The 15,541-nt window shown below is 37.0% G+C and overlaps 1 protein-coding gene across 2 annotated transcripts in view; it reads left to right on the forward strand.

Annotated features, from left to right (window-relative positions):
- TDRD5 (tudor domain containing 5) overlaps positions 1-15,541 on the forward strand; it is a gene marked incomplete at both ends in the record, with an annotated part of 46,574 nt that overhangs the window by 27,236 nt on the left and 3,797 nt on the right. Inside the window, 6 exons of one of the 2 annotated variants that reach the window (XM_081111896.1) lie at positions 4,069-4,269; positions 4,757-4,912; positions 7,164-7,319; positions 9,231-9,410; positions 10,208-10,348; positions 11,899-12,109. In XM_081111896.1, the coding sequence (XP_080968022.1) occupies positions 4,069-4,269; positions 4,757-4,912; positions 7,164-7,319; positions 9,231-9,410; positions 10,208-10,348; positions 11,899-12,109 (1,045 nt within the window). The remainder of the gene's footprint in view (positions 1-4,068; positions 4,270-4,756; positions 4,913-7,163; positions 7,320-9,230; positions 9,411-10,207; positions 10,349-11,898; positions 12,110-15,541) is intronic. The other variant, XM_081111897.1, reaches the window with a different exon arrangement.

The following is a 15,541-nucleotide window of genomic DNA, read 5'->3' on the forward strand; positions in this document are numbered from 1 at the left end:
GGTAACATAAATACGTTTATTTTTATACTTTTTTATTGCTCTAAAGGGATGCTAACATGCAGATATACGAATTCCAAAGGACAAAATTTGGGTCTCTAACACATACAATGGTGAATTATGTTTGTACTTCCAGGTATAACGGTAATCAATCTATTCAACTGCAAAAATGGCCCGCGCCACCTGTTAGTTTGCGATAAAAACTACCCGCAAACAATGTGTTAACACTATATTATTTTAGTGATTATTCTAGGAAATACAACATATATGTGTATAACAATGCAAGGATATTAGAACACTTTAAATTCTTTAACCTAATTTTCTGGTCTATTTTTTCTTTTTTTATATTTTATTGATTTTTTACATAGAGGAAGGGAGAGGGATAGAGAGTTAGAAACATCGATGGGAGAGAAACATTGATCAGCTGCCTCCTGCACACCCCCAACTGGGCATGTGCCCGCAACCAAGGTACATGCCCTTGACCAGAATTGAACCTGGGGCCCTTGTGTCCGCAGGCCGACGCTCTATCCACTGAGCCAAACCAGTCAGGGCTTTCTGGTCTATTTTTGTTGTGTAGTTAATATTATAGTTTTTGACCCCTCAAGAAATTGACTGCATAAAATAATAACATCCATGTAGATTTAGTTACATACTTCTCATTTTCTTAGCTCTTTATTCTCACCACTCATGTCCTTTATCTGGGAATAGTTCCCTTCTGTTTGAACTGGATCCTTTAGTATTTCATTTTGTGAGGGTTTGATAATGGTGGACTTAATTTTGTTTACTTGAAAATATAATTTTGTGTTTATTCTTGAAAGCTATATTCCCTTGGTATAGAATTTTAGGTTTGGCAGTAAATATCTTTACAGCCTTGAAGATATCATTGCTCTGGTTTCTGGTTTCCCTATCATATTTGAGAAGTCAGTTGTCATTCTAATGGATGTTCTTTTGTAGCCAGTGTCCTTTTTGTAGCTGTTTTTAAGATTTCCTATTCGTTGCTTGTGTTCTTCAGTTTTAGTATGTTTATGTATAGATTTATTCTTATTTATTCTACTTTTGTGGTTCATTGGATTTGTTTTAATCTGTGCCTTATTACTTTTCATTAAATCTGGAAAATTCCTAGCCATTTTCTTTTCAATTAGGTTTCCCCATATTCATATATATGTTAATTCATATATATGACTGTATGTACATATATTAATATAGATATATATTCCCTGTCTGTTTCTGCCTCTCTCTTTCTGGAGCCATAATTATTCTCAATTTATTGTCTATATCCTTTAACCTCTCTTTTGTATTTTACAAATTTCTGTGCTTTGCATGTTACATTCTGGGTACTATTTTCCAAGTTACCTTCTACTTTTTGATTTAATTCTGTCTAATCTGTTAAAATTAACCTATTAGGTTTTAAATTTTATTGTATTTTTAAAGCTCTCTTAATTCTTTCATTCTGCTAGATCGGTTATTGTAGATTGACGAGAGGTCTGATGCGTGAAATTCATGCAAGGGGCTCGGCCCTCGCAGCCGCAGTGGCTTGCCTCGGCCCGAGGCAATCACGGGAGCTGCCTCAGCCCTCACAGCCCCGGCTTCATCCAGAAGGTCATTTGGTCTAATTAGCATATTACGCTTTTATTATTATAGATAGATAATCTCTGCAGAGTAAGTTTAGTTGTTTTATAATTTGTCTAAAATCTCAACTATATAAAGTTTTTTAAGGTTTGTTTCACTTGTGTTGTTTCTTGTTCTTGTGATTTGTTGTTTCTTTGTATGTTTTTAATCTTTGCTTATGTACTGCTCATTGTCTTTGAAAAGTTATTCGTAAGAATGGTTGAATAATACAGGCTGAGGTTGCCTACCTACAGAGAGATTTATTCACTTTGCCATGCACCTAGGAATACTACCAGTCTGGAACCTTGTTAATTAAAATGAACAGCTTGAGGATTTGTGTACCACCCAGGTGATGTGAAAATCAAGGTGCAAATCCATGTGAAAGAGACTAGTGTATTTCTTTTCCCCCATTATCCTGAGTGTGTACTCCTGCAGGAACTCAGGGGAATGAAGGAGAGTTCTCCTCTCCACTCCCTACCATGGGATTTAATCTGTTCCCTTTGACCTTTGAGAACATCAGAACTAAAGTTCAAATTTGCCTGGATTAGTGGATGCCTTTAAGGTAAAAATAATTCCCATTTTCCCTTTAATTTTGGCTTGATAATTTTGTTACTTTCTTACCAGTTTTTTTTTCAATTTTTGAACACATTTTTAAAGTATTTTATCTAGAATATTTAGTTATTTTTATAAGAGGACTGGTCCAGTAATCTTACTGAATCATATCTGAAAATGAAAGCTTTCACCAAATAAAAATTTAAAAATTTTTTTCTATGATCACATTTTTCATGATTTTTTCTTTATTCTGACTTTTGTCATCTACAAGTTATAAATATCCTCAAATGTGTTGTCCATTAAAATCTCTAGTTCAAGAAGAACAAAGTAGGTGGGATCTCAATACCAGATATCAAGCTGTATTACAAAGCCACTGTTCTCAAAACAGCCTGGTACTGGCACAAGAACAGACATATAGATCAATGGAATAGAATAGAAAACCCAGAAATTGACCCGAACCAATATGCTCAATTAATATTTGACAAAGGGGGCAAGAACATACAATGGAGTCAAGACAGTCTCTTCAATAAATGGTGTTGGGAAAATTGGACAGATACATGCAAAAAAATGAAACTAGACCACCAACTTACACCATACACAAAAAATAAACTCAAAATGGATAAAGAACTTAAATGTAAGACGGGAAACCATAAAAATACTAGAGGAATCCAAAGGCAACAAAATCTCAGACATATGCCGAAGCAATTTCTTCACTGATACATCTCCTAGGGCACTTGAAACTAAAGAGAAAATAAATAAATGGGGCTACATCAAAATAAAAAGCAAAGGAAACTATCAACAAAACAACAAGAAAGCCCACTGCATGGGAGAACATATTTGCCAATGTTATCACCGATAAGGGTTTAATCTCCAACATTTATAGGGAACTCATACAACTTAACAAAAGGAAGATAAAGAATCCAATCAAAAAATGGGCAAAGGACCTAAATAGACACTTTTCAAAAGAGGACATTCAGAAAGCCAAGAGACATATGAAAACATGCTCAAAGTCACTAATCATCCGAGAGATGCAAATCAAAACGACAATGAGGTACCACCTCACACCTGTCAGAATGGCTATCATCAGCAAATCAACAAATGACAAGTGCTGGAGAGGATGCGGAGAAAAGGGAACACTCATGCACTGCTGGTGGGAATGCAGACTGGTGCAGCCAGTATGGAAGACAGTATGGAGTTTCCTCAAAAAATTAAAAATGGAACTCCCATTTGACCCAGTGATCCCACTTCTAGAAATATATCCCAAGAAACCAGAAACACCAATCAGAAAGGATATATGCATCCCTATGTTCATAGCAGCACAATTTACCATAGCTAAAACCTGGAAACAGCCTAAGTGCCCATCAGTAGATGAATGGATTAGAAAAATGTGGTACATCTACACAGTGGAATACTATGCTGCTGTAAAAAAGAAGGAATTATTGCCATTTGCAACAGCATGGATGGAACTGGAGAGCATTATGCTAAGTGAAATAAGCAAATATGAAAGAAAAATACCACATGATCTCACTCATTTATGGATAATAAAGACCCTTATAAACTGATGAACAAAAATAGATACAGAGGCAGAGCAGCATAGAACAGACTGTCAAACTACAGCGGGAAGGCCGGGGAGGGTTGGGGGGCGGGAGGCGGGGTAAGAAATCAACCGAAGGACTTGTATGCATGCATATAAGCATAACCAATGGACATAAGACACTGGGGGGTAGGGGACGCCGGTAGAATGTCAAGGGGGAAAAAAAAGGAGACATATGTAATAAGAAATAAAAACATTTCTTTGAGACAAAAAAAAAACAACTCTAGTTCATTGGGAGTTCACTTTCGCATATGCTTACTATATGTAATTCATGTTTGATTTTACCATGTGAATTTCATATCTTGGTTCTATTTCAGGAATGTTGGACTTCCAGAGCCATTTTGCAGTTCCAGAAGCTGTGTGGTTTGAAGCCCTTAGTTGGGGTAGTAGATGAATACATAGATGGGATCCTTAACATTTTTTTGTGTGATACATCCTCAAACGAAGACGTCTATTTCCATCATGTCTTGAGAACAGAGGGCCATGCTATTGTATGCCGAGAAAATGTCCCTTCTAAGGTGGAGCAGTATTTTGTAATTTGTTTTATTTAATTTCAAAAGGTATGAGAGAATTTATAAGAGAATTTAATACAGAAGGTTATTTGATTTATTCTCTAGTCTTAGATACCTATGAGATTCCTGCCTTCTCAATGCAGAGCAACTCTCTTCATTTTCAGATGCCCACAAACGATTGCAGTTAGCTTCCTGTCCTTTAGACTATGAATACTTGTATTTTAAATAATTGAGAATTTACCCTGAAGTATTTAATTCTCTCAGGTGTACTTAGAGAAGAAGAGTACTCTCTTATCTTGCAATTATCGGCATCAATGTTTGCATTACCATTAATATTGATGTTGAGAATTTTTCTGACTAGGAAAAACTTTCATTATTTTTAACCCTTAATTTTAGAAGATAATACATTTCCACAACAATTGAAAATTATTAAGTGCTAACTTTTTCACTTTTCTCTGAGTAATTAAACACTTTCTTCTTTATTTTATCCTAGGGTTTCAGCGAACTCAATCCTTTAACTTTATACACTAAATCCAGTGAAGGGCCAGAGGATGTCTTGACAGGACTTGGTTGTCCTTCCCAGAACCACTATTTTAATGAAGACCGAGAGATAAGTCCACAGTCAAAAGAGAGTGATTTATATACCCCGGTAATAGGTTTTTGCAAATATGATTATAATTTTATTGTTAACATTTAATTAGTGCTTACTATATGCCAAACACTATATACAGAACTTGAAGTATGATATATTAATCTTCATAAAGTCCCTGTGACATAGTTACTATAATAATTGTATTTTATAGGTAAGGAAACTGAGGGTTTCCAAACCCAGGAAATACCTAGTGAGAGACAGTTACCTACACCTCTCATAAATTTCTGGTTTAGCCTTTGCTTCAGTAATGCTTCCTCCTGCACGAATTCTCCTGCACTCAATTCCATTGCTGCCTTGGTGCAATTGTGACTTCACCTACACCAACCCAAATGCTGATACTCCTCAGCTGCTTCTTCGGGTGTTCTTATGTTTTCATTTCTCTGTAAACCTTTTTGCATATTGAACTCATACTGTGTGGCAGGCACTGTTGTGAGTACTCACATGTTAATTTATCTTTAAAACCACTTTACCAGGTTGGTACTTCATATCTCCCCTTTACATATAAGTGAAGCACATAGTAAGAACTTAAATGATTTTCAACCAGTGAACAAATAAACGTGTCCTTTGAGTCTTATATTCCTCCTGACAGCAAGTACTGGGCTAAGAATATAGGGTGTGTTCAAATTGGAGCGCAAAAAAAGTGGTTTTCTAGACATAATAGACTTATTTTCATTTAATAAAATATGAAAATTTTAGTATGTTTTACATCTGTGACTTTAAAATTATTAATATGATTGTATTTTTTTAAATACTGATTTTTTTACAGAGAGGAAGGGATAGGGATAGAGAGTTAGAAACATTAATGAGAGAGAAACATCGATCAGCTGCCTCCTGCACACCCCCTACTGGGCATGTGCCCGCAACCAAGGTACATGCCCTTGACCAGAATCGAACCTGGTACCCTTCCGTCCACAGGTCGAAGCTCTATCCACTGAGCCAAACCAGTTAGGGCTATGATTGTAGACACTAGTTATTGCAAAAAGAGAAAGAAAAAGCAAATTTGACTACTGGGGAGATTAACTGGCTTTGAAAAATATGTGTGAGAGTTTATTGCTGCATGTTTTTTAAAATTCATTTTTATTGATTTCAGAGAGGAAAGGAGAGGGAAGAGAGATAGAAACATCAGTGATGAGAGAGGATCATTGATTGGCTGCCTCTGCATGCCCCATACTGGGGATCAAGCCCGCAACCCAGGCAGGTGCCCTTGACTGGAATTGAACCTAGGACCCTTCAGTCTACAGGTTGACACTCAGTGGATAGAGTCTATCCATTGAGCCAAACCAGCTAGGGCTATTGCTGCATGTTTAAAGCAATATAAAGTGCTTTTTTTCTTTCTAGTTTACGTTAAAATTAATTGGGCTTGTTTGACTTTTCTTAAGCCTGAAGTTTTCTTAGTCATTTTTACTTGATTAGAACAATTATATTTCCTGATTCTTAAATAATGAATTGAGTTCAACCTTTAATATATGTAGAATATACTGTCGTCACTCTGTTTATGTCTTCAAATAATCATAGCTCAGCCATAGAAATGAAATACGGCCATCTTTTCTGCAAAAGAGAGAAGTCTTAAAATTTCCCTATTCCATCCAGCCTATATTTTAACATATTAATACTTTTATGCTACACACATACACCAAGTTCCCTGTAATTTCCTCTCTTCTTTTAAGCATTCCAGCAGTTTGTGTTAAATTCTTCATTGCATCTTCTCAAAACATCCTCCTTCCCTGGTAATACTTTAGTTCTGGCACTGAGAGGGATCTGCACTATTGGTTGTACTGTGATTATCCAGTTGTGTGTTTCCTGCTATATTTGAGTTCTTTTAGAGCTGGAACCTATTGCACTCATCTTTAAATTCACAGAGCTACCTTGTACACATTTTATAATAGGTACTAAATAAATGTTTATTGGCGTGAACCAGTTTAGCAGGATGGGAAGTCCAAGGGTCATGGATAAAGTTAGAAAACAATGTAGCATTTGTGTGAACCACAGAAAAATATTCCTCCCCTCCCCGAATAGCTTTTGGAAACAGCATTAGTATGAAAATTAAATAAAATAACCCTGACTTGTGTGCTCAGTGGTTAGAGTGTTGCTCTCTGCCCCGTCAGAGTACGTGCAGCAGTACTCTGTGTCAATGTGTCTCTCTCCCCTCTCCCTCCCTCCCTTCCACTCTCTCCGAAAAGCAATGGGAAAAATATCCTCAGGTGTGGATTAACAAAAATAATCATAATTTATCTTTCATATCTACTAGCAAGATATTAATGATGGAAAGGCTGTCATTGACTTTGAGTCAAAGAAGCCATTAAAGGATTCTGAATTCAGCTCTTTGAAAACTCAAGATAAGAGCTATGAAGAAGATACAAAGTGTTCTATCCCTAAGCTAAAGGATCTGAAGGAAGAAAATGAGGTAGAAGGAAAGATTTTTTTAATGTAATTAATGTAATACAAATAACCCATAAGTGAAGGGGGCTGGAATGAAATAGCTCTTTAAACCTTACTGTTGCCTTCAGTGCAGTCAGAGCATCTGCCACAGATGAATTATAAATTCTCCCTTCAGCAGTCACCAAGACCAAAGTAGAAGTAACATAGTCTTGATCACAAAAAAGAAAGGGCCTTATCTGGCTTTGGTGTGTCCGTTACTATCCTGTAGCTTTGAGCAATCTTCAAGAATTATGCAGTGATTAGAAACTAGTGTTGAGAAACAGTATTAGGAAAACGCATCAGGAAAAAATGCTGGTAACTTTTTTGGAGGACATATTTATTTTAGTCAAATGTTTATGAACACATAGCTTCGCGTCCCCCATAACTCTTCCCCCTACATTTCCTGTTTCACAGAGCAATCATTTTCATCTCTTTCAGAGATGCTGCTTTTGGAATTTACCTCTATTTCTTTCTTACATAACATGCTTATGTTATTTATTGATTTTTCAGTTAACTGTGTATGTATGGACCACATACAACCATATCCTTTTTACCTCCCCCCACCATCTCACTAATACAGTTAACAAACTTTCTGTTAGCTCACTATTCAATATTTACAGTGTTTTGACTCTGTAAATGCTCTTCACAGCCAAGTTTGTTATGGCAACTTTTCCTTCCCTGCATAGCTTATATTTTCTTGTGTTAATGTTTCTTTTTAACCCAACGTACAATAAAATTGACTTTCTTTTGATGCCCTGTCCTGTCGATTTTAACACATGTATAGTTTTGTGCTCCATCCTCAGTTTTACTCTTGAGAAGACCCTCTGTCCTTCCAGAGGGAGGAAGACTTGTAGCTTCCTGGGTCCTTGAGATGGGGGTCCTTGAATCTGGTGCTCTAACTACTACCGCTTTTTTTTGCGTTTTTTGTTTTTTAATCACAACTTACTTTCAGTATTGTCTTGCATTTGTTTCAGGTGTACAGCATAATGGTTAGACCAGTGGTTCTCAACCTTCCTAATGCCGCGACCCTTTAATACAGTTCCTCATGTTGTGGTGACCCCCAATTTCATTGTTACAAATTGAACATAATTAAAGCATAGTGATTAATCACAAAAACAATATGTAATTATATATGTGTTTTCCGATGGTCTTAGGCGACCCCTGTGAAAGGGTCATTCAACCCCCAAAGGGGTCGCGACTCACAGGTTGAGAACCGCTGGGTTAGACAGTCATATCCTTTTCAAAGTGGTACCCCTGATATTTCCAGTACCCACTTGGCACCGTACATAGTTATAGCAATAATATTGACTATATTCCCTATGCTGTACTTTATATCCCCATGACTGTTTCATAAATACCAATTTGTAATCTTAATCCCTTTACCTTTTTCACACTCCAGTCTACCTGGCAACCACAAGTCAGATCTCTGTGTCTATGAGTCTGTTTCAGTTTTGTTTGAATCTAACTGCTTCTTACTCAGATTTTTCAACCAGTGCTTTTGTTTGTTTTCCACATTACCCCCTTACTTAAAAAAACACCTTGTGTGGCAGTTCCTGCACTTTTGTGGTAACAGTGGTATAAATTTGGGTTTATTCTTAGTTTTTCCACTGCAAGCTCAGGGTTCCACTGTCTCAGGACTGCTGATCAGCTGTCACTTGTCTGCTTTCCTGTATCCAGAATGTAGATGGTATTTTCTGTTCTTTTGTTCCCTTTGACCATGAGTTTATACCTTAAATTTCTTTATTTTATTTTGGTGATATTTCAGGAGGGAGAGAGTAATTGTGTATTCAAACTGCCATCTTTACCTGGAATCAGAAAAAATTATAAACCTGAATTTTAAAATGTGCTCATATAGGAATTATAAATTAAAGCTTTTCTGTCTTCCGATACTTTCTAGGATGAGATCCCCACTGGAATGCCATGCCTGGAGTCAGTGACCATAGGTGATGATGTTTGGGATGAAAACTGGTTACCTTTGCGAGCTAAAGTGGGAAAAGAGGGTGATGCCTCCCACTTACTTACCTCCAGCCATGGTGGAAAGAAGCCATACCTGTCATGTAAAGAAATGCCAGAGAAGGTTAGATCCTTGAGAAAACAAAGTGAATCATATTGAAAAAAGCACATGTAAACTCAACTGTTCACACCTCAAGAAAGCCATACATTCTTCAATTCAAAATGATTTATCAGAAGATAATTTAAAAAAATACACAGTTTCTTTTACACACAGTTTCTTTTTTAACCCAGCATACAATAAAATTGACTTTCTTTTGATGCCCTGTCCTGGTAGTTAGTCATGGTAGGAAGGGGGATAGAATGAAGTAGGGACGAATAAACCATGGACTTACTGTGCCTATCTGCCCTTTCAGTCATGATTTTTGTTTCATCATTGGCATCTGGTCAGGGCCTTAGGGTCTATAAGTAAACTGTTTTCCCTAATTTTGTTTTTGCTGAGTTAGTCTTAACTTCTGGATGTCAGCAGTGAGAGAACATTTGCTAATATTGGTCCTAACTAGATATTTAAATTTTCATTTATTTCCCACCGGTTATGAAAAAGAATATCTGCAGTTAAGGCGTTCCTTCTAATTTATGCCATTTCAATAATACATGATCATGAAAAATCTAGCCATGAAAACAGTATTGAGGAAAATACTGCAAATAACTCATTTGTGTTTATGAGATCTGTGTATTCAGAGGAATTCAGGAAACTGGGTATGGGTCAATCAATGAAAGGAGGAAAAGGCATACTGATACAGAAAATTAATAAGTACCTTTTCTTGTTTAATATACATAGATGCCTTGTCTTTGCCAAGTTATCCTCTGTTTGGGCCATGTATCACTATTTCTCAGTTTATTGTTGCAATTTTTTCTCTGTAGGATTGGTGTTTTTCTACACAAGATACTTGGGAAGATGATTCATGTCAGCCTTTAGGCCTTGTGAATGGAATGCAAGTAGAAGCTCAAAAACAAGGACTGGGTACTCAGGAAAAAAATACTGGGACAACCAGCACTCAAAAGGTAAATGTCTAATGAATGTTATTCTCTCAGGTTTGCATGAGGAAAGTGCTTCATTTTAGAAAGTAAAATTCTGGTTAATGATCCCTCCCTTAGCATTTTATAGAATACATATACATACAATGTATGCTGATTTTAAAAGTTCAGTGAACTTAATACTTAAAAAGAAAATCCTGAGCCTAAAATTAAAAGATTGATTAAGCATCTATGTTAGGGATACATAAACAGGTATTTTTTTATAACTTAGCTGTAAATTTTAAGCTCTATATCTGTCCTGTTATTTAGGCCTGTTTTCTTTCATGTTGTTTGGCAGGCGCACTAACCCTGGAACAAAATACACTTGTTTCTCAACTATGTTTTGAGCTTCCTGAAAACAGCAGGACAATTTGTGGTTTTGTATGTGAAAATTTGGCACTCCATTCACTTAGCCCAAATTCAGTCTCTCTTTGGGACATTCGTCTTTTTCTCTTAAGACATGGTTTGTTTGTTTTTCTAAAGTTCTACATATGTCTCCTTCCCCCCCATTGACCCACCCCTCCCTCCCACCCCCGAGGGCAAGCCCCTACTGCTGCAATGTCTGTGTTCATTGGTTATGCTAATATGCATGCGTACAAGTCCTTTGGTTGATCTCTAACCCTCACCCCCACCCCTGCCATTTGTCTCTGGATCAGTTTTCGTTCATCAGTTTATGTTGATCATTATATCCCACATATGGGTGAGATCATGTGATATTTATCTTTCTCTGGCTTATTTCGCTTAGCATAATGCTCTTCAGTTCCATCCATGATGTTGCAAATGGTAAAAGTTTCTTCTTTTTTATAGCGGCGTAGTATTCCATTGTGTAGATGTACCGCAGTTTTTTAATCCACTCATCTGCAGATGGGCACTTGGGCTGTTCCAAATCTTAGCTATTGTAAATTGTGCTGCTATGAACATAGGGGTGCATATATCCTTTCTGATTGGTGTTTCTGGAAGCCATGGTTTCTTAATATTCCATTGTGTCACTTCTTCTGAGGAGCCCTCCATTTAACTGCTTTGTGTTGCAGTTAATGCATCTTCATGGCTAGCTGCAGCACACACCGTTTCCCTAACAGGACTCTGAGCTCCTTAGGTCACATCTTCCTGAAAAGTGATGTGGTTGAGCACAGAGAGCACACACTGGACTGAGTTTAAATCTCTGTCTTGTCATTTATTGATTGACATTGGATAACTTACTCTAGCTCTCTGTAATACAAACACATAACACCTAACCAAAAAGTGGTCATTGCGAGCACTGCCTCTCGTTTCCTGCCATTCTTCCTTAGCTGTGTATGGCAGTGCTTGGTAGGTGCCTTGTTTGCTCAAAATATGTGTTCAGTGAATGTTTTGATGGTCACTAAGTTAGTGGACTTGTTTTTTCCAGAAAGTATCTAGATTCTTAAAAATGATTTTTAAAATTTATGATACAAAAATATTTATTTTTTATTTATAAGTAAGGAAACAAAACAGGCTTAATCCTTCCATTATATTAATAGTTACTTTCCATGGTTTGCCTCCTTTTTCCCATTCTGCAGCAACCAAATTCAGAAGGTTCTTCCTCTTCTTCCCCATTGCCCAAGTTGGAAGAGTTCTACATCTCTCTTATCCAGTCACAGCAGTCAGCAGAAGGGAGCCCGGGCGAGCTGCACAGCATCCAGACGCAGCCACAGCAGGCTCAGCTCTCTGCAGCAGCACTCGACTCACCCCCGACCATGATGGATTCCCCAGAAAAACACCCTGGTTCAGGTAGGTTTACATAGAACTGACAAATGTGACTCACCACGTTGCTAAAAAAAAAAACAACTGTCTTTTCCAGAACATGAATTGGAAAATGCTGACGTTCGCATTTGTCTCACGTCCTGGGCTCAGTTGTTCCCTTTCACTTTGCCACTCTTCTTTTCTTCCTGCAGTCTGGGAGGTGTCAGGTTTACGTACAGTAAAATTTTCTGGTTTACACAATTCGGCGAATTTTGACAAATGTCTACAGTCTCATAACTGCCACCACAATTGTGATATGGGATGTTTACATCAATCCGGAAGTTTTGTCGTGTTTCTGTGCAGTCATTCCCGCCCCCTGCTTGCTGGCTTCTGGCATGTTACTTTTCCTTTTCTAGAATTTCATCAAGTTTATAATTTTTATGTGTGAAGAAGAAAGTGACTTCTTTCATTTAGCAAAATGTTTTAGAGCAGTGGTTCTCAACCTAAGAAACAGAATTTCTGGAGGATGAGGCCCAGACTTCAGGATTTTAAAAAAGATTCCCAGGTGATTCTAATGTGCAGCCAAGGTTGAGAACCACTGTTTTAGAGATTCGTTCAAGTTGTTACTAGTGTCAAAAGTGTGTTTCTGTTTATCGCTGAGTAGTAACCAGGTGTGTTGGATATACTACAGGTTGTTTATCTCTTCCCCTGATGATAGCCATTTAGGTTGTTTCAGGGTTTGTGCCATTAAGAATAAAGCAGCTGTGAAATTCACATACAGCTCTTTGTGTAGATATAATGTTTTTTATTTCTTTTTAGTACATATTTCAGAGTAGACGCGCTGCGCCATTCCACTACATATGGTCACTGCATTCTTTTTAAAAACTGCCAGATGTTTTCCAAAGTGGCTGTACCTTTTGTATTTATACCAGCAACGTATGAAAGTTGTGATTGCTCCACATCCTTGCCAACACATGCTATCATCAATCTTTTTAAATTTTGCCATTTTAGTAGGTGTGTAGTGGTATCTTATTGTGGTTTTAATATACATTTCCCCATTTGCCAATGATTTTGACAATTTTTTCATGTGCTTATGTGCCATCCTTATACCTCCTTTAGTGGATCACCTGTTCAAGTATTGGCTAATTTTTGTTGTTGTTAATCCGCACATGAGGATATTTTTCCATTGCTTTTCAGAGAGAGTGGAAGGGAGGGAGTAAAGAAAAGGAAGGGAGACTGGAGGAAGGGGAAAGAGAAGGAGAGAGAAACATGGATGTGAGAGAGACACATCAACTGGTTGCCTCCCACATGCACCCTGATCAGGGCAGGGAGCAAACCTGCAACCCAGGCATGTGCCTTTGACTGGGAATCGAACCCAAAACCTTTTGGTGTGCTGTCCAGCATTCCAACCACTGAGCAACACCAGCCAGGGCTTGGCTAATTTTTATTGGACTATCTTCTTCTTTTTGATTTGTAAAATATTCTTTATTGTAGACATAAATCCTTTGTCAAATATAATATGGGAAATATTGTCTCCCAGTTTGTGGCTTGCCTTTTAATTTCCTTATTAGCATCTTGGGAAGAACAAAAGCTTTCATTTTGGTGAAGTCAGATTTCTTGATTTATTTTTCTTTAAAGTTTTGAGTTGTTTTTTTCATTCTATGTAGAAATCTTTGCTAACCCAAGTAAGGTTTTCTCTTATATTTTCTTAGAAAAGTTCTATAATTTTAGACCTTACATTTAGGTCCGTGATCCAATTCATTGATTTTTTGCAAATGGTGTGATATAAGGATCAGTGTCTGTTATCATGTGTATAGTATGAAAACATTATAATAGCATATTTCCATTTTTCCCATCCCAGCCTTTGAGCTATTGTTATATATTTTACTTCTTCACATATTGTAAGTCTCAAAGTCCATTCTTACTATTTTTGCTACAGTCAATTTTCTTTTTAAAAAAATTAAAAATGAGAAAATTCTTTTTTGTTCATTCATTTGTCTGTTATATCTAGTGTTCTCTATTTTATTGTGTAAATTAGGAAATCTAGCGGGAAGGCCGGGGAGGGTTGGGGGGCAGGAGGTAGGGGGGTAAGAGATCAACTAGAGGACTTGTATGCATGCATATAAGCATAACCAATGGACATAAGACACTGGGGGATAGGAGAGGCTAGGGGACTGTCTAGGGCGGGGGGATAAAATGGACACATATGTAATACCCTTTGTAATACTTTAAGCAATAAATAAATAAATAAAAATTTAGGAAATCTGATTTTTACAGCAACCCTATTCTGTAAAGAGCCAGAAAGTAAATAGACCATATTTACACAGACCATATGGACTATGTTGCAAATACTCACCTCTGTAATATAGCCCCAAAGAAGCCATAGATAATATGCAAATAAATGAGCATAGCTATGTTCCAATAAAACTTTATTCAAAAAAACGAGTGATAGGCTGGTGTTGGCCCACCGGCTGTAGTTTGCCAATGCCTGTTGTAAATCCAACTTTCCATCCATTTTTGTTTTTCTTTTTTTTTTTTTGCTTGAAGAACTTTAAATTTTCTTGTAGTACAGGTCTGCTACTGGTGTATTCTCTCAGCTTTCATACATGACAAAAAGTCTTTATTTTTCCTTAATTTCTTTAAGATTATTTTTCTGGATATAAAGTTATAGGTGGACAAATTTTCAGTGCATTAAAAGATGTCACTCTGCTTGTCACTGTTTCTAACAAGAAGTCTGTTGTTCTTATTTTTGTTCCTCTGTATAATAGTCCTCCCTTATTCGTGGTTTTGCTTTCTATGATTTCAGTTATCCAGAGATAATTCATAAGTTTTAAATTGCATGTTGTTCTGAGTAGCATGATGAAATCCTATGCCATCCTGGTTCTTCATGCCCAAGATATGAGGCATCTCTTCTCCAGCATAGTCACACTATGTGCATTAACCACCCTTGAATCACTTAGTAGCCATCTGGGTTATCTGATCCATTATGAGATAGAGGAAGACACACACACACACACACACACACACACACACCACATTCACATAACGTTTATTATAGTATGTTGTTAGTATTATTCTATTTTATTATTTCTTGTTGTTGATCTCTTAATGTGCCTAATTTATAAATCAAACTTTATCATAATTTTATAGATAGATAGATAGATAGATAGATAGATAGATAGATAGATAGATAGATAGTGTTCGGTACTATTCGTGGTTTCAGGCATCCACTGGGGTTCTTGGGACATATCCTTCATGGTTTAGGGGGGACACTGCTGTAATGTGGTCTTTTCTCTGGAAGCTTTGAGATTTTCTCTCATTACTGGTTGCAGCAATCTGATCATGAGGTGCCTTGGTGTGGTTCTCTTCCTATTTCTTCTGCCTGGGGTTCATTGAGCTTCTTGGTCTGTAAGTTTATAGTTTCCATTACATTTGGAAGAATTTAAATCATTACTTCTTTCAATGTTTTTTCAATCACCC

The sequence above is a fragment of the Myotis nattereri genome, assembly GCF_964212035.1.
Source record: "Myotis nattereri genome assembly, chromosome: 18".
Lineage (NCBI taxonomy): Eukaryota > Metazoa > Chordata > Mammalia > Chiroptera > Vespertilionidae > Myotis > Myotis nattereri.